Source organism: Eptatretus burgeri, chromosome 2 (assembly GCF_056783735.1).
Source record: "Eptatretus burgeri isolate ZD-2024b chromosome 2, Ebu_testis_v1, whole genome shotgun sequence".
Classification (NCBI taxonomy): Eukaryota; Metazoa; Chordata; class Myxini; order Myxiniformes; family Myxinidae; genus Eptatretus; species Eptatretus burgeri.
Window position 1 is genome coordinate 59,428,826 of NC_140962.1, and position 25,164 is coordinate 59,453,989.

At 41.4% G+C, this 25,164-nt stretch overlaps 1 protein-coding gene across 4 annotated transcripts in view; it reads right to left on the reverse strand.

The window, feature by feature from the left end:
• Positions 1–464: 464 nt before the first annotated feature.
• LOC147032137 (leucine-rich repeat and fibronectin type III domain-containing protein 1-like) overlaps positions 465–25,164 on the reverse strand; it is a 337,112-nt gene continuing 312,412 nt past the window's right edge. For all 4 annotated transcript variants that reach the window (XM_085869481.1, XM_085869482.1, XM_085869484.1 and 1 more), the window contains one exon: positions 465–2,824. In XM_085869481.1, the coding sequence (XP_085725607.1) occupies positions 1,855–2,824 (970 nt within the window). In that variant the 3' untranslated portion in view covers positions 465–1,854. The remainder of the gene's footprint in view (positions 2,825–25,164) is intronic.

Below are 25,164 nucleotides of genomic sequence, written 5' to 3' on the forward strand. Positions count from 1 at the left end.
GATGTGTGGAGTCCCTTTAGGAAGCTCATCACGACTGAGAACCGCATTGATGATGCGAAGGTTCATCAAGCCTGGTGTTGACAGTGCGATTCTAAGATTTATCACCGCTTTACCCTCGAGGTGCAAATTCAACTCACTCGGGCACAATTAACAGCGAACGAACGGAACCACGCAAGGACAGTGTGCATTGCAACCGAGTTTCCATGTCAGGGAGAACCACACATTGGCGTGGGATCTTCCCGCATCACCTCGCCTCATGTACAAGCTGACGAGTCGTCGGTTTTGAGACAGGTGCTTAATAATCATGGTTTCAGCTTCTGGAATCTTCACTTCCCCACTGATTATCTCACCATTGGCAGTTGAAGTAATGCAATAGTGGTTCAGCTCAATTAGGTACAAAGAACTTGGTGACCTTGAAAAAAAATAAACACCTCCTCTGAAGGCCTCATTACAAATACACAATATTGAGCACTCTTGCATATTTAATCACTGAAAACGGCCAGAAAAAAAAGGATATTCTGAGAGAAGAAAAGGAAGGTACACAGGAGATCATCTGACGTTTACTTACACATTTGAAACTCATTTACTTGACACCCTCAAGAGGAATGGTTGAAAGCTGAAGCAAACAATGTTTTTGGAAGGCATGACAATGCCAAACAAAACAGACAACCCCGCAAACGTTCGCTTCACACTTTACTCATTACCTTGAATGTAGAATTTGCACCAGGACTGACATCCATATTATTTCCATAGCAGTACACAATTAATGCACCAACATATTTACATTGTTCAGATAGTCTTACAAGTATGGTGAGCTCGACACCATAACTACCAATTTCGGGTGATGATGGTGTCGATTAAATCGTCAAATGACAGAGTATCAAAAACTGGTAGAAACAAGCACTGTACATTCACCGTCTGTTACAGACGATGCCAGACCCTTCAGACTTCATCACCTCGACGTATGCCCGGCCAACAAAACCTAAATGTCTTTTATTTTCTCACTTGTGAAGCTGATAATACACATGCTTATGCACAAATGCAGATAGGCAGTGAAATAGTAAATAAATAAATAAATTAGTCTTGAATTTATTTTCAAAATGTTCCTTCTTCAAACCAAAGATGTTGAAATGCTGTCAACGAGGACGCAGCCCGTGGAAGTTTATTTCATAAAGCAAATTCTCAAAGTCAATTACTACGAGAGATGAAGTTTCACGGACAAGTCATTCCGACGCCTCCCCCTTCCCCTTCGTCAAACTCAGTGAAAAGCCTGATATGATGGTAAAAAAAATTGTAGTGATAGCAAAGACTGCTTTAAGGAAAGGTTCACCCCTGCTGCTGTTCAACAGCAACATTAAAGGAGGACGCACATGATATTGCCCTAACAGTTTGCTACAGCTTGGGGTCCTGCTGCGAATGATGACGGATTATCCACGACAGCGACAGGTGCGAAACCTTTCAGGAATGCCAGCGGGAAAATATGGCGTTACTTTCAGCATCTGAGTTTATGCATCTTATGGAAGTGGTAATGTGTGGCATTGGGCCCAAATTAGGCTGAGCTTGGGGCCTTGGGTCTATTAAAAAAAAAATTGCAAAGACAAGGATAATTTAATCTTGTTTATGCATTTGTTTATCAAACACTTTCCTTTGTTTGCCTCTTATTTCACCTTGAACAGTCTGTATCGCTACTGGCTTGATTGAAGGCTTGAGGTCATTGGTGACTCAAACAGGACAATGTTAGTCATGGCACACAATTCATGTCATACAGACGTTGAACAAACAGCCGACATGCTCTCCGAATTGCCTGCCCAACACAGAGGATGGTAATGAAAACAGAGATCATCCCACGTCTTTCTATACAGTGCTCTCGAGGATCCAGTCTGAACTGGAGAAGAAGGCTTTTCTGTTGGCGAGACCTCCATCTTGCTCATTTCCGAACATTCTGTTGATGGAAAAGCTTCGTCTTGTCCACGCTCCGTGCTTAGCAGTGACCGCTGGTACTTGTGGTCCGCTAAAAAATCTCCCCCCATCGAATGACAGGCTTCGTTTCCCAGCCAGAGTAGAAGGCCAAGCAAATGGCACTGTGTCCATCCCATTACAATGGCCGCTTTCTCCACCAGATGGTGCAGAAAAGCTGTTTTGTTGTAAGAAAAGTTCAAAGCGATCTTTCCCCTCCAGATCTGAGGCTGTCCCTTGCCTACTGGTTAAGCAGAGTGGGCTTGGTGATAGTGCCACAGGGGTCACTGGCAAATTTGAACCAATGTTGTCACTTTCACTCTTATTGTGGCTTGGAGAATCAAGGGCTGTTGCTTCAACGAGCTGGTCCAACTCCTTGACAACAGCACTGTAGGCATCGTGTGGCGGATGTGGAGGTGGAGGAATTGGAGGTCCAGCACCACCATTGTTATTGCTGTTGTTATGTTGTGCTATGTTAGACCCCTCGGAGGCCTGTGCATACCTGGTACGCTCAACATCTTTTCCATGATTGCCATTTGTTGCACACGCCTTGTAACCAATGACCATTATGACAGTGAAAACGAGCAGACATGCAACGATTATGCCACCGATGATGATGATCATTGTACCACCAAGTAACTGTCCTGGCATTCCTGTTGCTACAGCGACTGAGGATGAGGATGAAGAGCAGCGGGGAGAGTCTGAACCTCCCCCATCGCTCGTCGTGAAGCTCGAACAACCCAGGAGGCGTGTCGATGGAAGTGGAGAATCAAAAGGATCTTGATAAATAACCAGAACACATACCTCATAATCAGTACTTGGGCTCAGGCCTGTGATGCGGCATCGAGTTTCTGGTGGTGCCACCATCCTGTCAAGACACAAAAGATTATATTCACAATGATATCCAAATACCCTTCCTTGACAACTTCACATGAATACAAAAATGACATCAAATATTTGCATGAGTAAACACTAAACATGTCTGAAAAATGGTGGGAATTGTGAAGTTTCATTCCATCATGTTTAAGTTGAATTTATTCTTCAAACATGGGACTCTTTACCCTCACCAGAGGAGAGGGTATTGCATTTGGGTCCGTTTGTGTTTGTGTGTTTGTTTGTTTACTTGTCCACACAGAATGTTTGTTTGTCCACACAGCGAAAGTAGGCCACAGATGCTACCCAGTGAAAGCCAATAGAAAACGTTATCTTTTTTCAACAAAGTACATCTAAAAAGTATGTGCAATTAGAATGTGAGTACATCTATAAAGTATTTACATTTAGAATGTGAGTACATGGATAAAGTATGTCCAAATATAATGAGAGTACATGTATAAAGTATGTACAATTAGAATGTGAGTACGTGTATAAAGTATGTACAATTAGAATGTGAGTACGTGTATAAAGTATGTACAATTAGAATGTGAGTACATCTATAAAGTATGTACATTTAGAATGTGAGTACATGGATAAAGTATGTCCAAATATAATGTGAGTACATGTATAAAGTATGTACAATTGGAATGTGAATACATGCATAAAGTATGTCCAATTATAATGTGAGTACATATATAAAGTATGTACAATTAGAATGTGAGTACATGTATAAAGTATGTACAATTGGAATGTGAGTACATGTAAAAAGTATGTACAATTAGAATGTGAGTACGTGTATAAACTATGTACAATTAGAATGTGAGTACGTGTATAAAGTATGTACAATTAGAATGTGAGTACGTGTATAAAGTATGTACAATTAGAATGTGAGTACGTGTATAAAGTATGTACAATTGGAATGTGAGTGAATGCATAAAGTACGTTCAATTATAATGTGAGTACATGTATAAAGTATGTATAATTAGAATGCGAGTACATGTATAAAGTATGTACAATTGGAATGTGAGTACATGCATAAAGTATGTACAATTAGAATGTGAGTATGTGTATAAAGTATGTACAATTAGAATGTGAGTACGTGTATAAAGTATGTACAATTAGAATGTGAGTACGTGTATAAAGTATGTACAATTGGAATGTGAGTTCATGTGTAAAGTATGTACAATGAGAGCGTGAGTACATCAATAAAGTATGTACAATTAGAATGTGAGTGCATGTGTAAAGTATGTGCAATTAGAATGTGAGTAAATGTATAAAGTATGTACAATTAGAATGTTAGGACATATTTAAGGTTTGTACAATTAGAATGTTAGGACGTGTATAAAGTATGTTCAATTAGAATGTGAGTACATGAATAAAGTATGTTCAATTAGAATGTGAGTACGTGTTTAAAGTATGTATAATTAGAATGTGAGTACATGTATAAAGTATGTATAATTGGAATGTGAGAACGTGTAAAAAGTATGTACAATTAGAATGTGAGTACATGTATAAAGTATGTACAATTAGAATGTTAGGACGTGTATCAAGTATGTGTAATTAGAATGTTAGGACGTGTATAATGTATGTTCAATTAGAATGTGAGTACGTGTTTAAAGTATGTATAATTAGAATGTGAGTACATGTATAAAGTATGTATAATTGGAATGTGAGAACGTGTAAAAAGTATGTACAATTAGAATGTGAGTACATGTATAAAGTATGTACAATTAGAATGTTAGGACGTGTATCAAGTATGTGTAATTAGAATGTTAGGACGTGTATAATGTATGTTCAATTAGAATGTGAGTACATGAATAAAGTATGTTCAATTAGAATGTGAGTACATGTATAAAGTATGTAAAATTGGAATGTGAGAATGTGTATAAAGTATGTACAATTAGAATGTGAGTACATGTATAAAGTATGTACAATTGGAATGTTAGGACGTGTAAAAAGTATGTATAATTAGAATGTGAGTACATGCATAAAGTATGTACAATTAGAATGTGAGTACATGTATAAAGTATGTACAATTGGAATGTGAGTACGTGTATAAAGTATGTACAATTAGAATGTGAGTACATGCATAAAGTATGTACAATGAGAGCGTGAGTACATCAATAAAGTATGTACAATTAGAATGTGAGTGCATGTGTAAAGTATGTGCAATTAGAATGTGAGTAAATGTATAAAGTATGTACAATTAGAATGTGAGTGAGTACGTGAATAAAGTAGGTACAATTAGAATGTGAGTACATGTATAAAGTATGTATAATTGGAATGTGAGAACGTGTGCAAAGTATGTACAATTAGAATGTGAGTACATGTATAAAATATGTATAATTGGAATGTGAGTACGTGTATAAAGTATGTACAATTAGAATGTCAGTATGTGTATAGAGTATGTACAATTGGAATGTCAGTACATGTGTAAAGTATGTACAATGAGAGCGTGAGTACGTCTATAAAGTATGTACAATTAGAATGTGAGTGCATGTGTAAAGTATGTGCATTTAGAATGTGAGTTAATGTATAAAGTATGTACAATTAGAATGTGAGTGAGTACATGAATAAAGTATGTACAATTAGAATGTGAGTACATGTATAAAGTATGTATAATTGGAATGTGAGAACGTGAATAAAGTATGTGCAATTAGAATGTGAGTACATGTATAAAGTATGTACAATTATAATGTGAGTACATGTATAAAGTATGTATCATTGGAATGTGAGAAAGTGTATAAAGTATGTAGAATGAGAATGTGAGAACATGTATAAAGTATGTACAATTATAATGTGAGTACATGTATAAAGTATGTATCATTGGAATGTGAGAAAGTGTATAAAGTATGTATAATGAGAATGTGAGTACATGTATAAAGTATGTACAATTAGAATGTGAGTACATGTATAAAGTATGAACAATTAGAATGTGAGTATATGTATAAAGTATGTACAATTAGAATGTGAGTACATGTAGAAAGTATGTACAATTAGAATGTGAGTACATGTATAAAGTATGTTCAATTAGAATGTGAGTATGTGTTTAAAGTATGTATAATTAGAATGTGAGTACATGTATAAAGTATGTATAATTGGAATGTGAGAACGTGTAAAAAGTATATATAATTAGAATGTTAGGACGTGTATAAAATATGTACAATTAGAATGTGAGTACATGTATAAAGTATGTACAATTAGAATGTTAGGACATATTTAAGGTTTGTACAATTAGAATGTTAGGACGTGTATAAAGTATGTTCAATTAGAATGTGAGTACATGAATAAAGTATGTTCAATTAGAATGTGAGTACGTGTTTAAAGTATGTATAATTAGAATGTGAGTACATGTATAAAGTATGTATAATTGGAATGTGAGAACGTGTAAAAAGTATGTACAATTAGAATGTGAGTACATGTATAAAGTATGTACAATTAGAATGTTAGGACGTGTATCAAGTATGTGTAATTAGAATGTTAGGACGTGTATAATGTATGTTCAATTAGAATGTGAGTACGTGTTTAAAGTATGTATAATTAGAATGTGAGTACATGTATAAAGTATGTATAATTGGAATGTGAGAACGTGTAAAAAGTATGTACAATTAGAATGTGAGTACATGTATAAAGTATGTACAATTAGAATGTTAGGACGTGTATCAAGTATGTGTAATTAGAATGTTAGGACGTGTATAATGTATGTTCAATTAGAATGTGAGTACATGAATAAAGTATGTTCAATTAGAATGTGAGTACATGTATAAAGTATGTAAAATTGGAATGTGAGAATGTGTATAAAGTATGTACAATTAGAATGTGAGTACATGTATAAAGTATGTACAATTGGAATGTTAGGACGTGTAAAAAGTATGTATAATTAGAATGTGAGTACATGCATAAAGTATGTACAATTAGAATGTGAGTACATGTATAAAGTATGTACAATTGGAATGTGAGTACATGTTTAAAGTATGTACAATTAGAATGTGAGTACATGCATAAAGTATGTACAATTAGAATTTGAGTACATGTATAAAGTATGTACAATTGGAATGTGAGTACATGTTTAAAGTATTACAATTAGAATGCAAGTACATGTACAAAGTATGTCCAATTAGAATGTTTGTACGTGTATAAAGTATGTTTAATTAGAATGTGAGTACGTGTATAAAGTATGTACAATTAGAATGTGAGTACGTGTATAAAGTATGTATAATTGGAATGTGAGTACATGTAGAAAGTATGTACAATTAGAATGTGAGTACATGTATAAAGTATGTACAATGATAGCGTGAGTATATGTATAAAGTATGTATAATTGGAATGTGAGTGCGTGTATAAAGTATGTGCAATTAGAATGTGAGTACGTGTATAAAGTTTGTACAATTAGAATGTGAGTACGTCTATAAACTATATACAATTAGAATGTGAGTGCGTGTATAAAGTATGTGCAATTAGAATGTGAGTACGTGTATAAAGTATGTACAATTAGAATGTGAGTGCATGTTTTATGTATGGATAATTAAAATGCGAGTACATGTATAAAGTATGGACAATTAGAATGTGAGTACATATTTAAAGTGTGTACAATTAGAATGTGAGTACGTGTATAAAGTATGGACAATTAGAATGCGATTACATGTATAAATGATGGACAATTAGAATGTGAGTACATATATTTAAAGTATGGACAATTAGAATGTGAGTACATGTATAAAGTATGGACAATTAGAATGTGAGTACATGTATAAAGTATGGACAATTAGAATGTGAGTACATGTATAAACTATGGACAATTAGAATGTGAGTACATGTATAATGTATGGACAATTAGAATCTGAGTACATATTTGAAGTGTGTACAATTAGAATGCGATTACATGTATAAAGTATGGACAATTAGAATGTGAGTACACATTTAAAGTGTGTACAATTAGAATGTGAGTACGTGTATAAAGTATGTACAATTAGAATGCGAGTACATGTATAAGGTATGGACAATTAGAATCTGAGTACATATTTGAAGTGTGTACAATTAGAATGCGATTACATGTATAAAGTATGGACAATTAGAATGTGAGTACACATTTAAAGTGTGTACAATTAGAATGTGAGTACGTGTATAAAGTATGTACAATTAGAATGCGAGTACATGTATAAGGTATGGACAATTAGAATGTGAGTACATATTTAAGGTTTGTACAATTAGAATGTGAGTGCATGTATAATGTATGGACAATTAGAATGCAAGTACATATTTAAAGTGTGTACAATTAGAATGTGAGTACGTATTTAAAGTGTGTACAATTAGTATGTGAGTACGTCTATAAAATACACACTATAAAACCACACAAAAACAAGTCCAGGCGAAGGTATGCAATCTTTAATTGCTCTTTCTAGTTTATTATGATGTCAATTGAAGAATATAAGTACCAGTAGCTTTAATAATCCTGCCTCAAAAATTTAACTTTTGCTTTCACTTCATCAATTTAAAAGCCACATCTTGCTGTCTCCAAGAAAAATGAACTGACATGGGAGTAAGGGCTGAAAATGTAAACAACTTGCGGTATACAAAAATCTAGGCTCATGGAAAAGCGAGCGATAGAACGCAAAATGGTGACACACAGACAGTGAGGTAGTGGGGCAACAGGTGAGAGGGATCGAGAGGGAGAGAGAGATCAAGAGAGAGAGAGAGAGAGAGAGAGAGAGAGAGAGAGAGAGAGAGAGAGAGAGAGAGAGAGAGAGAGAGAGAGAGAGAGAGAGAGAGAGAGAGAGAGAGAGAGAGAGAGAGAGAGAGAGAGAGAGAGAGAGAGAGAGAGAGAGAGAGAGAGAGAGAGAGAGAGAGAGAGAGAGAGAGAGAGGATGGGACAGAGAGAGAGAGAGAGAGAGAGAGAGAGAGAGAGAGAGAGAGAGAGAGAGAGAGAGAGAGAGAGAGAGAGAGAGAGAGAGAGAGAGAGAGAGAGAGAGATATATATATATATATATATATATATATATATATATATATATATATATATATATATATATATATATATATATATATATATATATATATATATATATATATATATATATATATAGGCATGTCATAGTCAGTAATATGCAAAAAAATGGTTGGGGGAGCTCGGGTCAATGGAGGTAGAAGTCCACTCCATGTGTCTCATGCATGTAGTCCACCCCATGTAGTCCTGCAGCGTAGTCTGATATTTCAGATCAATTGTTAAAATTTGCATAAAAGCACCAACATTGGTACACATGTAGAATAATGTATTCCGAACAATTCTAGATATGGAGCCACCCGAGATTGTGCCTTGGTCAGCTTCGGCGACCATTTTCCAAAATGGCCGCCATTCTACTTTTGCGAAATCAGCTATATGCTCTTATTTTCTTATTGTATTGGTGGTAGATATAAGGAAAGTGTAAAATTCAGTAAATTGACCATGAAAAGGCGTATTCAAATATTATGAGCCAGTATTTTTGGTAAAAAAGCCATTATTTGATTTGTAAATTGCTGCTCTCCTGAAACTTTTCGCTGAAAAGTACCCATTATTGCCTGGAGAACAAGAGTCAAAAATTGCAGTATAGATTCCATACTTTACTCTATTTTGAAAAGGGAACTGATAATCGTGATAATGACAAACTCAGAAAATGTAGTCAAATTATTGCACACTTCACTTTGAAGCAGCTATGGTTTACTGTCTACTACCATTCTACCAGGACACATGGTACACGCATACATCAGTCTAGTACAATATGAGTTTCTGAGCTCAAGTGTACTGGCTCTGGATCAAGAAGTCAACACTTTTACAAGCAATGCAACTTTGCATTTGCACATTCTAAGCTCGGCCGATATCTCAGTCTGTGTCTACTGCGTCTGTCTACTGGCATTCTCCTTCAGAAGCACACAGTCCAGTGCATTGCAGATTAGCCTTCTTGCATTTGCAGCTGTTTCTACAGCCTTTTTTGCAGCCGCACCACACCAGCTCGAAGCAGCTTTTTGAAGCCGCAGGGAGTGTGGTCTAGAGCAGTTTGTAGGACCCATCCTCTGTTTGCCACCAGCCCCAGCTTGTTGGTGATGGAAGCACGGGTTGAGGGACCAAGACCTGCCCCCAGACATAGCCACCCTGGAAGACTGATCTCTTCACATGCTGTTCCAAAGCATCGTAGGTAGGTGGGATGCGCTGGACAGAGTTCCTCTTGGCGAAGAGTTTCTTTCTGGCCTCGTTGACGTCCGTATATGGACTGGTGTGGTCATAGAGGAGCACCACAAACCTTTCAATGCAGTGCATTGTGTCATCCTGGATGTTGACTGGTGTGGTGGTCAGTCACAAGAGAATCTGTCAGTTCTGGAAACGAGTTCCATGTGGCCCAGGTAGATTTCTTCCCATGCCCCACGAATGTTGATACCATGTCACATCCGGTCATGGCATGGGACACAGGGAGGGCACGTGCCTTCTGTGGACCGAGGGAGGCAGCTATTTCATGGGCAGGGATGTAGCGGTAGTTCTTGCCCGTCCCAAAGCAATCCAGAGTTCATCCACGCATGGTAGTGCCTGGGCTACCATCATCGCCAAGACGACGACGTCGGTGTCTACGGTTCGAACTTGAATCCGACCGTGGTCATGTTCTGCAGCATGGGCCACATGTAGCCAATATTACCAATTACAACACCACTTCCACCACTTCCACCACCACCTCAACAAAATACTTCTGAACCTGTTACTGATGCTGTGTGCGAAAATGGATTTTCCCATAAAAATGACAATTTTTCCCCAATACAATGGTTGGAAATAGAATAAATCAACACAAACGACATTTGTATTGTTTTCCTTCGTAAATGCACATCACATGGAGTATTTATCACCTCTGAGAAACCCACAAAGAGAATAACAATGACAGATATCCCATGTTGTTAAAGTAGAATGGTGGCCATTTTGGAAAATGGCCGCCAAAGCTGACCAAGGCAAAATCTCGAGTGGCTCCATATCCAGAATTGTTCAGAATACATTAGTCAACATATGTACCAATTTTGGTGCTTTTATGAAAAGTCGAACAATTGGTTTGCTATGCTGCAGTACTAATCCGTCCTTTCCTGCCCCACATTCCTCAACACACTGATTCCTTTGTGAAAATCTTCCTTTATTTTGTCTTTCAACTCCACTGTTGGTGTCCGCCCCCCCCCTTTTCACGACTGTTCCTTTTTTTCCTGTTGTGTCCTGATCCGTTCATTTTTCTTTCTCTTCCATGAGCCTTGACTCTGCATACAAAAAAAGATTGCTGGTCGGGATGGAGGATGACATTAGATGGTGGTGTACGGCAAACTATAAGCACTGGAGGATTACGGTCATGGGATAGAGCAGCCTTACGAAGGCAGTTCCACAAATGGGAGAAAAGAAGAACAAAAGAGTTGAGGTGTGCAGCAAAGCTGGGTTTTGGGAGATTAAACAGGATAGCCTGTGTACACACTCCTGTATCCTGCGTCCATGTGTACGTAAAGAACACATGCGTTCTTGGATAGCTGGAGAGTGTCCAGATATTTTTGTTTGGTTTGAGCCATAACAATATGGTGTTGTCCATACTTGATGTCATGCTGCTCACTCATTAAGGAGATAACATGGTTCTGTTCACTGCAGAAGATCTGCTGTGAGAAATATAAGTGATCCTCCTCAGAGATGGGGTCTTGAAATATAAATCGAACAGGAACAGGTTTGGCTCATAAATAAGCTCCACCAATGCTGTGATAGACACTCTCATCTCCTTCTTCCTGAGCAGTTCAAAAGCAAAAAACAAACAAAGAAAAATTGACAAATGGTACATACTCTGGCAACTCTAGAGCTGTGTACCACTCAACTACTGAACCAATTTCACTGCTAGTTGGTGGATACTCAGTGACGATGTATAATAACTACATAACGTCCAAGTTACAAGCACCCAACCATAGGCAATTACAGATGAACACAAAGATCCCCATATTATAAATCCTGAAGGTCCATTTACATCTCTCACCTCATCAATTGCTCTCTAACCAGTGGCCTGAATATTCGTTGCAGGTTTGTGTTTTCTCAGTCCTGCTCACAAAACTGAATTGAAATAAATAATTCAGGTTTCTTCGAAGGCTACTTCACATATTTTATCCAATTAACATGACGTGTTCCACCCTCGAGGGATATTGATTGGGAAAGAAGACAAAAAGAGACAGAGCCACTAGACTAAAACAACACGGTAAGATGACTGTCATGTCAATAAAACAGTATTAAGTCCAAGCTCGGCAAACAGTGTGCTCTCCATGATGCTGGCACCACCCGAAGTCATAATACGCGGCATAAGCAGTGGTTGTTAACACCATACATCACATCCCACATCAGTAGAATGTTGTGTGAAATTGTTTTAGTGCATATTCGGACACAACGACTAAAAGTCTTCTATCAACAGAACAAATGGTATCAGGAGATCAAGACACTCCACAGGTTCCTCGTACCCCAATGGATAGATGTTAAAATTTTGTTGATAACATTTAAAGCCAAAAAACAAATTGGTTCCTGCTTACATTTCTGATCTAATCATACCTACCTTACACCCCTGCAAGAATGCTATGGACTAACAACAAGGATCAAACAGTGGAGATGATCACCAACTCCGGAACTGAATGCCGTTTTAAAATTTGCACACTCTCTTCGATTAGAGTTTTGAAATCTCTCCTAAAGTCCCATCCTTTTTACGGTTTCTTTTTATTAATTTATTTTTCTTTTCTTACCTCTTCCTTCTTTGTAAATCATTTTGAGATTTTGTTTCTCATTGAAATGTGCGATGTAAGACATTGATTGATTGATCAATTGACTATATTATTTTTTTGATGGGATGAAGAGAGAGAGAGAAAGAGAGAGAAAGAGAGAGAAAGAGAGAGAAAGAGAGAGAAAGAGAGAGAAAGAGAGAGAAAGAGAGAGAAAGAGAGAGAAAGAGAGAGAAAGAGAGACTCGCGTGGAGCAGGTGTGCACCGTGGGCATGCATAAACACACATACTTCCACTCTTCAGGAAATTTTAAAAGAAAGGCAATCTGTTTGAACCGGAAAAGTTCTCAAAAAACCATCAGTGTACACCGGGGTCGAAACACTTACAACTGCAATTAATCACAGTCCGAGAAAATCAGGTACAAATCGGCAAAAGTTTCATCACATTGAACATCTCTGTGTTCCAAACGATCTACCTTAAAAGACAAGGATACCATCTGGAATTGTCCTGTTTTTTGGGGGTTTTTTTCCGTTTATCTGTCAGAAGTTGTATTTTCCCTTCTTTAAAAGACATTTGTGTATTTGGTACTCTTTATTCTCATCTTTCTAAACTGCGTTCTGCCACATCCTCGACTCTCCTTTCTTTTACTTTACTCTTTCTACACTCTATTCTATTATATATTTATACTTACTAACATTAGTCTCTTCGATTACCCTCACTAACACTCAACAGTGCCCTGCACCACATGTAAGGAAACAAACAAGGACAAATAAAAACCTCTCTTTAACAAGAAAGAGGAAAAGGAAATCCTCTTGTGTTCTTTACTCATGGGTTCTATAACACTGCTCCGACTCTAAAACTGCTGACCTGTCTTCTATCACACAATTCTTTGTCATGTCCTTTTTTCCCTTCACCTCCCCGGACACTTCTCCCGACTCCTGACTCAATTGCAGAACCATGTCACACCTCCCGATGAGCACATACAGTCATTGCTAACTCCACAGACACAGCGAGCAATAATTCACACTCAAACGAGATGCTCGATTCCACATTGCTGATCTGGGCTTATGGAAATGAGATTAGAGCTGCAGTGAGGGGCAGCTCATGACAAAAAACATTCTGTCCCTTCTCACCCCATGCTTGCTTTACCCCACCAGTGTTCTTTCTATATGCATGCCCCCCCACCCACCCCCTCAAACCATCTGGAGCACTGAAATCAGAGGTCTATGTGCTAAGTTCATAGATGTGTCCAAATAGGCTGCTGCAGCTTTCCAAAGTATTTTTTGTCTCACAAAAACATTTCTTTCATCGGATGTCTCCCTGGTTATTATCTCCTCCATTCTGACAGGCCTGATTCTTGCACCGGTGGTGGTGTTGCTGTGTATCTTTATTCAACCCTTCACCCCAACTCCTGCCCATCACTGGTCACCCCTAACCCAAAGGAGTACATTAGGCTTACTGTGCCTCTTTGTGAAAATATAAGGTTCTTTTTGTGGTCGACTGTCAACCCAAGTCTGATGACCGCAGATGCGATGTTCTCTCGGCAAACACTGATACTCTGCTCCCCTCTTAGCCTTGTTCACTCTTCCTAATCTGTGGAGACTTTAATTGCTGCTATGTCTGCTGCCTTGGTGTTGGTTCACATTTGCACAGAGCCTAAGGGCCTAGCAGTTGTCATTTTGCGAAACGATTGGACATAGTTCCTTATTTTCCAATCTACGTATTCCCAAAAGGAAACCATTCATTACTGGACCTTGTCATGTCAAACCTTTCCTCAAACTTATCCTGTTCCTCCTCAGCTCCTCTATACCTGAATGGATATGTGTTCGTAAAATGTGCATCTCTTTGGCAGTTATTATCAAACACCAAAGTGCAGATTTGTATGGAACTTTGGTCAAGCTGGTTGGTCTGGCCTAAAATCTGATCTATCCAGTCAAGAGTGATCGTCATCACATCAGCTACTGCTCCAGCAACATTACTTCTCCTGGAATTTATTTTATAATGGCCTGATTGATTTTCTTCACAGTTCCATAGCATCCCACATTTTACTTTTCTGTCCATAATCTCGACTGTGGTACATTGAGGCATGTGGTGAGGCCATTGCGAGAGAACGACTTCCATTCTCCTCCTGAAAGGCAAATTCCTATTGATGGTAACTTCTTGTCTCATTAAACAGCTCAAGCGAATTGTGTAACTGTCCGATGAAGAGTCAGTGCTCAACATCAGGCTCACTTGCAATCCAAATTATCCAGCCTCTTGCTCAGGTGTGTGACAGCACCTTAACAAAGCAGTGGATGGATACCACAAACCATAAGTAAGAGGTGAGGGTAATCCCTCTGGATATCTCTTGAGCCTTTGATACTGTCTGATATCCAGCCTTGATTACCAATTTTTCTTTCCATTCAGAGTCCCATGTACAAGTGGTTGTTTGATTCTTTCTATGAGCAGAAACTGGTGGCCTTTGAATGTATCCTTTCCCTATAATAATCTTTCTATTCAGGCTGGGGTTCCACAAGGCAGCATCTTAGGACCTACATTATTCTTGATCAAAATCAAATGATTCCACACCGTTTCTGGCCTGAATACTCAAACACTTTTCATCTGCCTTGTCTCCTCCTCTTACTCTGCTCATTTTCTGAGGGCCACCTCACTGCACCATGGAAAATCACCAACATTATCCTAAGTGAAAAGAATGGTGTCAAAACTGACCCTCTTAACTGAAGAGCAGTCAAGCTTCTCCCCATCATTAGCAAAGTGTAGTGGGCTTGGGATTCGAGGATCCTGAGTTGAAATCCCACTCGGATGTTGAATTGATACCAGGTGGGGTTGACTCTGCCTGTCATCCTTCTGTGGTCAGCAAAATGAGTGCCAGCTTGTGGGTATCCTGTGTCGGAGTGGCGACATGTCCAGGATTGTGGCCAATAGCCAAGGAGACTGCTTAGGCAGCATCAACGCTCTGCACAGAGTATGGTCCCAATGGATGGATTAGCAAAGTGTTGCAAATGATAATTTCAGCAGAGCTGAAGACTTCATTTCTTTAACTTTCCTGTATTTGAGCATCCTTTTGACTTCTGCCTCAGGTATTCCACCTTGGACATGCTGAATCTACTATGTGAGTAGTGGATGGAGGCTTTAAATCTTAAGCAAGAACTCAGGGCTCTCATTAGATTTCTCCCACGCATTTGATTCCGTCACCCTGTCCTGATTTCCAAATTTTCAGCTAATGAGTTAAAGAGTTCCCTCCAAGAATGGAAATCAGATTTCCTATTTACTTACTCCCATGGAGGAGGTTGCTTTGGATATAATTTGAATCTATCTGTACTTATAAAGGCTGATGTTCAAGGTAGTGTTCTGGGACAAATCCTGTTATTGATACTGAAGACCCAAATTGCATGTTTCGTCACTGGAAAATCTATTGTGTCACCTTCTATTGTGTCAAAATTTATTGTGTACAGATGACTTATACTGTCCTGTATAGCTTCACACACCTTCAGCAGTCATGTCGTAGCAGCTGTCCTCTTGGCAACTGGTCAACTCCATGTAAATATCTTTTAGTGCAAGAAAGACCCATATTCCCACCTTGTCTCTCCATAAGGACTGACAGGCAGGAAAATCCCCCAAATTACTTTTGTGTTAAGCTTCTGGGAGAAGGACAGTCTCTGGAGCTCCGGGGCCTCACTGTGAGCTATAACATGTCCTTTGCAGAGTATATCTCCAAATCTAGCCACAACCTCAACATTTTCCACAGGGCCAAATCTTTCCTCTGCTTTCGTCAACATATTTAGGTGTAAAATGTTTTCATCCAGAGTGTCATTGAATCTGCTTCCTCATTATATACTCATGCTCCTGGTTCCTGTGAATCTGTTCTTTCGGCCCTGGATTGTAAGATTTTCCATTTCATTTGAATTTTACATCAGAAAGCTGAGTCTCCGGGTCTACTTCTTTCTCAATGTAAGCAGAATGGTAGCCTTGCAGATTTTTTTTTATTGACTATTATGGCCTTGTCCCTCCTCTGCCTACTCACATCTCTGCTTAGCCCCTTCTCCACAAGGTTGCATGCCTTATTCAAGAAACCCTTTCCTTGTTATCCTCCCCAAGTTCAAACTTAAAGTTGACTTCCATTCTTTCAGATCCCTCTTTTGACTCCTGTGGAATTGCCATTTAAATTCCATTATTTCGAGTTCTTCCATACAGAATTTTAAGTCAGCTTCCCACTGCAACTGCTTGCTCTCTTCCAATTCCAGTACTGAGCTTTATTAAACCCTCAGACCCTGCTCATACCCTTATTCTACACTTCCTCTCTTTGGGGCTTTCGAGCAAGTCTGTGTCTATTCTCATCCCACTGTTTCCACTTTCACTTTTCCCCATGATGTTTGTTGATCCAATGGCTCTGGTTCTGATTTTCCATGAACCTCAATACATGTTAAATTTTTTTAATGCAATCAGTCATTGTAAAAAGTGGCCTTCAAAAGGTTTACGGATCTAAAAAAACCTTTGAGGAGATGCACTCGACCATACATTGAGAAAACAGGTTGATGATTCATTTACTTTGTGAGGGATCCAGGTGTGTGAAGCAAAATGCTGATGGTTATTAAAGCTACAAGTCTGTAATTGGATTCATTTGTTGGGAAATGACGGATAAAATTAACGAAGTGCCCATTAACCTTGAACAAGGCTGTTTTTCTGAATTACTCGGTGCCATCCTCTGATTGGTGATGTTTGTTGTGGATCACAGGGTGTTATAAGATCACTGGGATCATAAACAAGGCACAGTATTTGAGCTGACACAATAGCTCACCAACGGAGCTCTGGATTATGGGCTAATTAACCTGCGTCCTGTTCAAAAATCATTCGAGCGATCAATGTCAGCAAAGGCGCAAATATCGGACAACCTTCCAGTCCGGTGTACAGAGTGCAAATTGCGGAGTGAATAAAACAATACAGAAGGATTTTCAAACATTCATGGATAAACAATGTGACCAAGGTTAAACTGACCTTTATCCATTCATTTCATATATTTATTTTATTGCAGTAACACACTCTGCGGAGAGAGAGAGGAGAGAGAGGAGAGAGAGAGAGAGAGAGAGAGAGAGAGAGAGAGAGAGAGAGAGAGAGAGAGAGAGAGAGAGAGAGAGATGGAGAGAGAGATGGAGAGAGAGATGGAGAGAGAGATGGAGAGAGAGATGGAGAGAGAGATGGAGAGAGAGATGGAGAGAGAGATGGAGAGAGAGATGGAGAGAGAGATGGAGAGAGAGATGGAGAGAGAGATGGAGAGAGAGATGGAGAGAGAGATGGAGAGAGAGATGGAGAGAGAGATGGAGAGAGAGATGGAGAGAGAGATGGAGAGAGAGATGGAGAGAGAGATGGAGAGAGAGATGGAGAGAGAGATGGAGAGAGAGATGGAGAGAGAGATGGAGAGAGAGATGGAGAGAGAGATGGAGAGAGAGATGGAGAGAGAGATGGAGAGAGAGATGGAGAGAGAGATGGAGAGAGAGATGGAGAGAGAGATGGAGAGAGAGATGGAGAGAGAGATGGAGAGAGAGATGGAGAGAGAGATGGAGAGAGAGATGGAGAGAGAGATGGAGAGAGAGATGGAGAGAGAGATGGAGAGAGAGATGGAGAGAGAGATGGAGAGAGAGATGGAGAGAGAGATGGAGAGAGAGAGAGAGAGATAGAGAGATAGAGAGATAGAGAGATAGAGAGATAGAGAGATAGAGAGATAGAGAGATAGAGAGAGAGAGAGAGAGAGAGAGAGAGAGAGAGAGAGAGAGAGAGAGAGAGAGAGAGAGAGAGAGAGAGAGAGAGAGAGAGAGAGAGAGAGAGAGAGAGAGAGAGAGAGAGAGAGAGAGAGAGAGAGAGAGAGAGAGAGAGAGAGAGAGAGAGAGAGAGAGAGAGAGAGAGAGAGAGAGAGAGAAACATTAGAACTCTATCTCTGACAGTGATGGATCGGTCTTCCATGTTAAGCGAACCGGATTTAGGTATGACACAAATGTTTATTGTAAGATATAATTATGGTTTTGTACTGCTTGTCAAGGTGTCACAGATCTACTGTTTATTGGCATAAATACAAAATGCTGCACTTTGAAGTATTTTCCTTGAGATATTCAACTTCGATCCTTTTTTTTTTTACATCAGTTGTAGCAGCTGGGATTCTTTTTTACATGATAAAGAACATGATAAAGAACACTCAACTGCCATCTTCCTTGTCTCTTGTCCCCCCTCTCTCCCAGCACCACAGAGCCTTTTCTCCTCCTCATTCGGCCCCCTCCCCTCGCTATTCTGCAATACCCCACACTCCTTCAGCAACCCTCCTTACCTCCCCTCGTCCCTCGTCCTACCCTCCCCGCCCCCTCCACCTCCTGCACCCAAAGCCTCCTCCCCTACCTCTTCATTAAAAGTGTGGACCTCAAATATCCGGGGCCTTCGCTCAAACCTTTCAGATCTTTCCCTACAGGTTGCCACTGACAAACCAGACATTATCTGCCTAACAGAAACTTTCCTCTCCCAAGACGTGTCTGACTCCCAAGTATCTCTCCCTGGTTACTCCTTCTTACGGTATGACAGACCTGAGCCTCGTCCTGGTGGAGGTGTTGCTCTCTTCATCAAAGACTCTATTCCTCACTCTCCCTGCACTGCTCTCACTCCCCCACACCCTCAGGAATACCTCTGGCTTCGGCTTCCCCTCCACTCCCACCTCATGTTTATATGTGTACTGTACCGTCCACCGAACAGTGATGACTCCATCTACACCTCACTCTCCGAAAACATGGACCATCTTCTATCTTCTCATCCAAACTCTCTCTTCCTCTTATGTGGCGACTTCAATTGTCATCACGCCAGTTGGCTAGGTGTGGGTACCTCTCTCACCTGCCATGGGACATCAGCAAAAGCTTTCTGTGACTCATTGGGACTGACTCAATCGGTCAACTTCCCGACGCGGATCTCAACCAATGGTACTCCATCTCTTCTGGATCTGATTTTGACAAATTTCCCTGACAATATCTGCTGCTCTTCCTTCGCTCCAATTGGTTCTTCTGACCACGTCCTTGTTAAAGTGGACATCTCTCTGGCTGTTATCAGAGAACCACCTCACCGCCGTCGAGTCTGGCATTTCACTCAAGCCGACTGGCAGGGTCTCCGAGCAGCCATCAAACTTACAGACTGGTCTCCTATCACTACTTTCTCAAACATCAACTCATCCTGGGAATTCTTTCAAAGAAACTTGCTCTCCCTCATGCACAGATTTATCCCCTCTCGTGTTCAGTTGTCTTACCCTTCCTCCCGCCCTTGGTTTACTGAAGCTTGTGGCGAGGCAGTTGTCCTGAAACAACTTGCCTTTGCCTCATGGAAAGCAAACCCAACTGAGGGCTTTCCACAAAGCTCGGAACAAGTGTGTATCTACCCTCAGGAGAGCCAGAAAACAACATCTTTCTCATCTCAAGTCTGAACTCTCAAACCTCTCTCCCTCCTCAAAATCCTGGTGGCGTTTAATCAAATCTGTTTCTGGTGTATGTTCCCCCTCCATCCCCTCCCTTACCTCAAATGGCCGCACTGCTGATTCCACACGTGATAAAGCTGAATGTCTAAACTCGGTGTTTGCAGCTAAATCTTGTGTCCCAAACCCATCACTATCTCTACCCACTTTACCCAGTCGCACCCAACTGTCCCTGGACTCTGTATCCTTTTCTCCTGACAAGGTGGAGAGCTTGCTTTCAAACCTCGAGTCAGATTCTGCAACCGGTCCAGACGGCATCAGCCCACGTGTCCTCAAAGCCTGCTCTTCTGCTCTTGCTCACCCTCTCTCTGTTCTATTCACCCTCTCATTTTCCCAAGGTCATCTGCCATCTGCTTGGAAATCTGCTAACATCACTGCCCTGCATAAAAAAGGTGCAAAAACAGATCCCTGTAACTACAGACCAATCAGCCTTCTCCCAATCATCAGCAAGGTTATGGAATCCATCATCGCTTCAGACATGAAATCCTTCCTCTTCTCCAATGGCTTGATTTCCAATCATCAATTTGGTTTCAGACCAGGTCACTCTACCCTGGATATGCTGCTACTGCTCTCCCATCAATGGATGGAGGTCCTCAATGCCAGACAGGAAATCTGAGCCATATCCCTGGACATATCACGTGCTTTTGACACAGTCTGGCACCCTGCCCTACTCACCAAACTCTCTTCCCATGGTATTCAAGGCCATCTCCACTCATGGCTCGCAGACTTCCTCTCCAGTCGCAGTCAACGTGTGGCCCTAAATGGAGTTCTTTCATCCCCTCTTCCTGTGCAGGCTGGAGTTCCTCAAGGTAGCGTTCTGGGCCCTGTTCTTTTTCTGGTTTTCATCAATGATCTCTCGGACTCTCTGGAAAATCCTCTATTTCTCTTTGCCGATGACTCCACCCTCTGCCGTACCATCTGTCATCCCTCAGACCGGCAAGCAGCAGCTTCTTCGCTCACTGCAGATCTGGATAAAATCACAAACTGGTCCAACACGTGGAACATGTCTTTCAATCCACACAAATCTCACACTCTCACTATGTCTCTTCGAAAGGACCGTTTAGAAAACCCCCCCCATCCACTTTCTCAACAATCCTCTGGAAGAAGTCTTTTCTTTCAAGCTTCTGGGTCTCACTATCTGCCATGACCTTTCCTGGGAAAGTCACATTTCCAACCTTGCCTCAAAAGCCAGTCGCCGACTGAGAATCCTCCGTCGTGCACAGTCCTCCCTCGGCCCTCTTGAGCTCCTGACTACTTACAAAGCTTTTGTCCGTAGCCTGATGGAGTACTGCTCTCCCCTCTGGGCTGGTGCTCCTGCCTCCCACCTTTCTCGGCTTCACGCTGTCGAAACCAGGGCTTTTAAGATCATTGGCATCTCCCGCAATGAAGCTGAGTCTTTGGGCCTCTCACTCAATCACCGCAGGTTGGTCGGTGGTCTTTCTGTCTTCTACCGACTCCTCTCCAGCCTTGCCCCCTGCTCTCTCTGCGATTTGTCCCAACCACATTTCCACAGGGCGCTCAAGGTCCGCCAACAACCCCCTTCTGGTAAAACTACCAAAATCACGAATCACTGCTCATCTTCACTCTTTCATTCCTCTTTTTTCCCGCCTTTGGAATAAACTTCCTCACTCTATTCTTTCCCATTCTTCCCTCCAGGCTTTCAAAACAGCTGTTCACCACCACCTCTTATCTTCCCCCATCCAAATCCTCGATCTTTTCTACCCCCGATAATCCACCCAAGCCCACTTCCTTCAATTCTCCTGCTTTCCTTCCTGAAAGTCCCTGTAATGTCCATCTTCTCTTCGCCATGTTCCCCGTCCCATCCCCATCCCTCTCCCTTCCACAGTTCACCTAATGTGTCTGTTCCCCACTGTTTTGTCCCTTACACTCCCGCCCCTCTTGTCTCATGCCTCCTTGCTGTGAGTTGTGTGTTAGCTCTCATACGAGCCTCGACCAAGGTATACAAAAAAAAAAAAAAAAAAAAAAAAAACATGACAAGCCTATGTCTCTCAATTGAGGAATTTGAGGAAAATTATGCCATGTCCACAAAAAAGGGTCTATGGCCTTTTGGGATGGTCATGCACAAATCAGAAGGGGGAGGTTGTGAAGCAGAAATCCAAGATAGAGTGAGGGCAGCATGAGTAAAATGGAAGGAAGTTGCTGGTGTCATCTGTGATGGAAGGAAACTGAGAACATTGAATGTTAAAATCTACAAGGTAGTGATTAGACTGGTTATAATGTATGGTGCAGAAATATGGGCTTTGAGAAAAAGGGAAGAGGAGTTGATGGAGAGGACAGAGATTGTTCAGTGGATTCTCTGAGTATCGCTGAGAGAGCGGTTGGGAATGAGGAGATGTGCAAAATATCTGGAGTTGCAAGTATCACGAAAGGATTAGAGAAACTTTAGAAAGAAAGGATTAGAGAAGCATGTATCACAGAAAGCGGAGGTAAGGTCATGTGATTGATGAGCAAAGAGGATGAAGAGGTCAGGTCAGGTATGGGAGCATGCGTCGGAGCAGCAGGTCACTGCGTCCACTTTCCGCCGGTACTCCAGCAGCCTCTGTCTGGCCATCCTCCAGGCATATTCCTTGCCCATCCCAATCCCCTTGAGATGCCGATCAACCTGCTGCAACCACGAGGCATGTGATTGGCCCGTTGGCCTCCTCCACTCACAAGGCTCCCTTGCTGAGAGAATCTGGCGAGCAGGATCAGCGTCAGGAAAACGAGCCACATGTCCATACAGCCGCAGGTGATGCTCACGGACTGTACAGGTAACAAATCTCATTTGAGTCTCTCTCAGCAACCACTTGTTGGACACATAGTCTGACCAGCGATAGCCAAAGATTATCTGAAGAGACCTCTTACCGAAGGAGTTAAGTTTCCATCTCAGATCCTTGGTCAGAGTCCAAGTCTCACATCTGTAGAGAAAAGACTGGAAGCACCAAGGATTTGAAGACTTGGACTCTCATCCTCCTGCAAATGTACCGACAATGCCACACCCCATGATCCAATGAATCCATGACTCTCCAGGCCCGACCCAGATGGCTATTGATTTCTGGTTCACAACATGCGGAGACATGAATATCACTGCCAAGGTCAGTGAATCTCTCCGTGACCTCAACATCCTCACCACGAACAGGTACAGACAAGATAGCAGCATCCAAGATGTCATTGAAAGCCTGGACATTAGTTTTAACCTCGGAAACCCATAATCCCAGTGGCTCCGACTGCTAATTCAGTGCCTCAAGGGCCCCCATATGGATATCCAGTGTCTCAGCAAACGTGACTGCATCATCTGTGAAATCAAGGTCAGAGATTCTGACATTCCCAAATGATGCACCGCAACTTGATCTCTCAGACATCTTCCCCAGAATCCAGTCCATACAAGCACTGAAAAGTGTGGGGACCAATATACATTCCTGATGTGTATTGGTCCCCACACTCAGATAAGTGAGAGAAAACAAGTCAGGTCAGAAAATAAAAAAATATGAAAATAATATACATAAAGAAAAATATACATTAAAATAAGTCCGAGGTGGAACCACCACACCTCACAGCACAGCACTCTCAGTCCCAGAGTAGAGTTCAGAAATCATATTGATCAGTTTTGGTGGCACCCCATGAAGACCAAGGATCCTCCAGAGAGCATCCCGATTCATGAATCAAATGCTTTTCGGAGATCAACCAAGGTTGCGAGCAGCCCCTGCCAAAACTCTCAGCTGCATTCAGTGAGGACCCCAAAGAGCAAGGATGGAGTCAATCATTGACCTCTTTGGTGTAAAGTCCGACTGCTCTTGGTGCTGGTGCTCAAGCAGATAGTGGCAAGCCCTATCAATAATTATCTGAGCAAAGACCTTGCCTGGCACTGAGAGCAGCATCACCCTTCGGTAGTTGTTGCAGTCCTGGCGATCACCCTTCCCTTTCCAGCGAGGGACAACAAGGCCCCTCTTCCAGTCAGTTAGGATGATGCCTGTATTTCAAACAGAGCACATAACTTCATGCAATGACATGAGAACAGCTTTTCCACCAGCCTTGAGAAGTTCAGCATGGACGCCACAGATCCCAGGAGCCTTCCCCCTTTCAACTGGTTCACCGCAGCCTGTTTCCACAAACGAAGGTGGTTCACAGTTGATTGGAGGGTCAACAATGGGATAGTTACACACCTGATATCCAACTCAATAGCTGGTGGGTCAGCCTGGTGCAGCCATTCAAAGTAACTGGCCAAGTGAGCCTTCACTTCGAACTCCTCTGTCAAGAGCCCACCACCCTCCGCTCTAACTGCAGTACAACAATGGATGGGCTTGGAGGAACGCAATTTACAAATTCCTGTGTAATCAGGATTAGAATCACTTGATCACATGTGTTGCTCTACCCCTTCACAGATTCCTTGCACATAAGCCTCCTTCCCTGCCCTCAGTGCACACACAGTTTTACGCCTCCACTCCCTGAACAGCTCAGCAATGCCATTAAGCCTGGCCTTAGGACTCTGGTCAATGGTATCCAGTGTGACTTGGGAGACAAAGTTCTTCTTTGCTTGTCGGTGGGTTCCAAGACATCCCCTGGCAACATCAAGAATGGTAGTCCTGAAGGCACTCCACAAGTCTTCAGGATTCCCAAAAACAACCAGACCCCCGAAATCCTCACTCAGCCTGTTTGCAAGCTTCTCAGGTACCCTCTCATCCTTGAGCCTGCCAACATCCAGCCGAGGCTGAGATGGTACCATTCTCACGGATTTAAGCTGCAACTTCAGAGTTGCGACAACAAGCTTGCAGTCGGTATTGAGGAACTGAGCACTTTGGTTGATCCTTCAGTTCTGAATAATCATCCAGTGCCCATCAACAAGCACATGGTCAATCTCCTTTGCCACACCATGAGCGTTGGCAAACCAAGTCCAGCGATGAGGCTGTGGGTGCTGAAACCATGAACCAGCCACTCTAAGTCCAAGACTTCTTGCAAAGTCAAGGAACTTAGTGCTATTCTGATTCATAGTTCCAGACCCAGCAGGGACCAACACATGTCTCATAACCATTCCTGTCAGTTCCAGTCGATGCAATGAAATCCTCCAAGACTAGAAGAGTATATCGATTGGGGCACCGATCAACCACAGA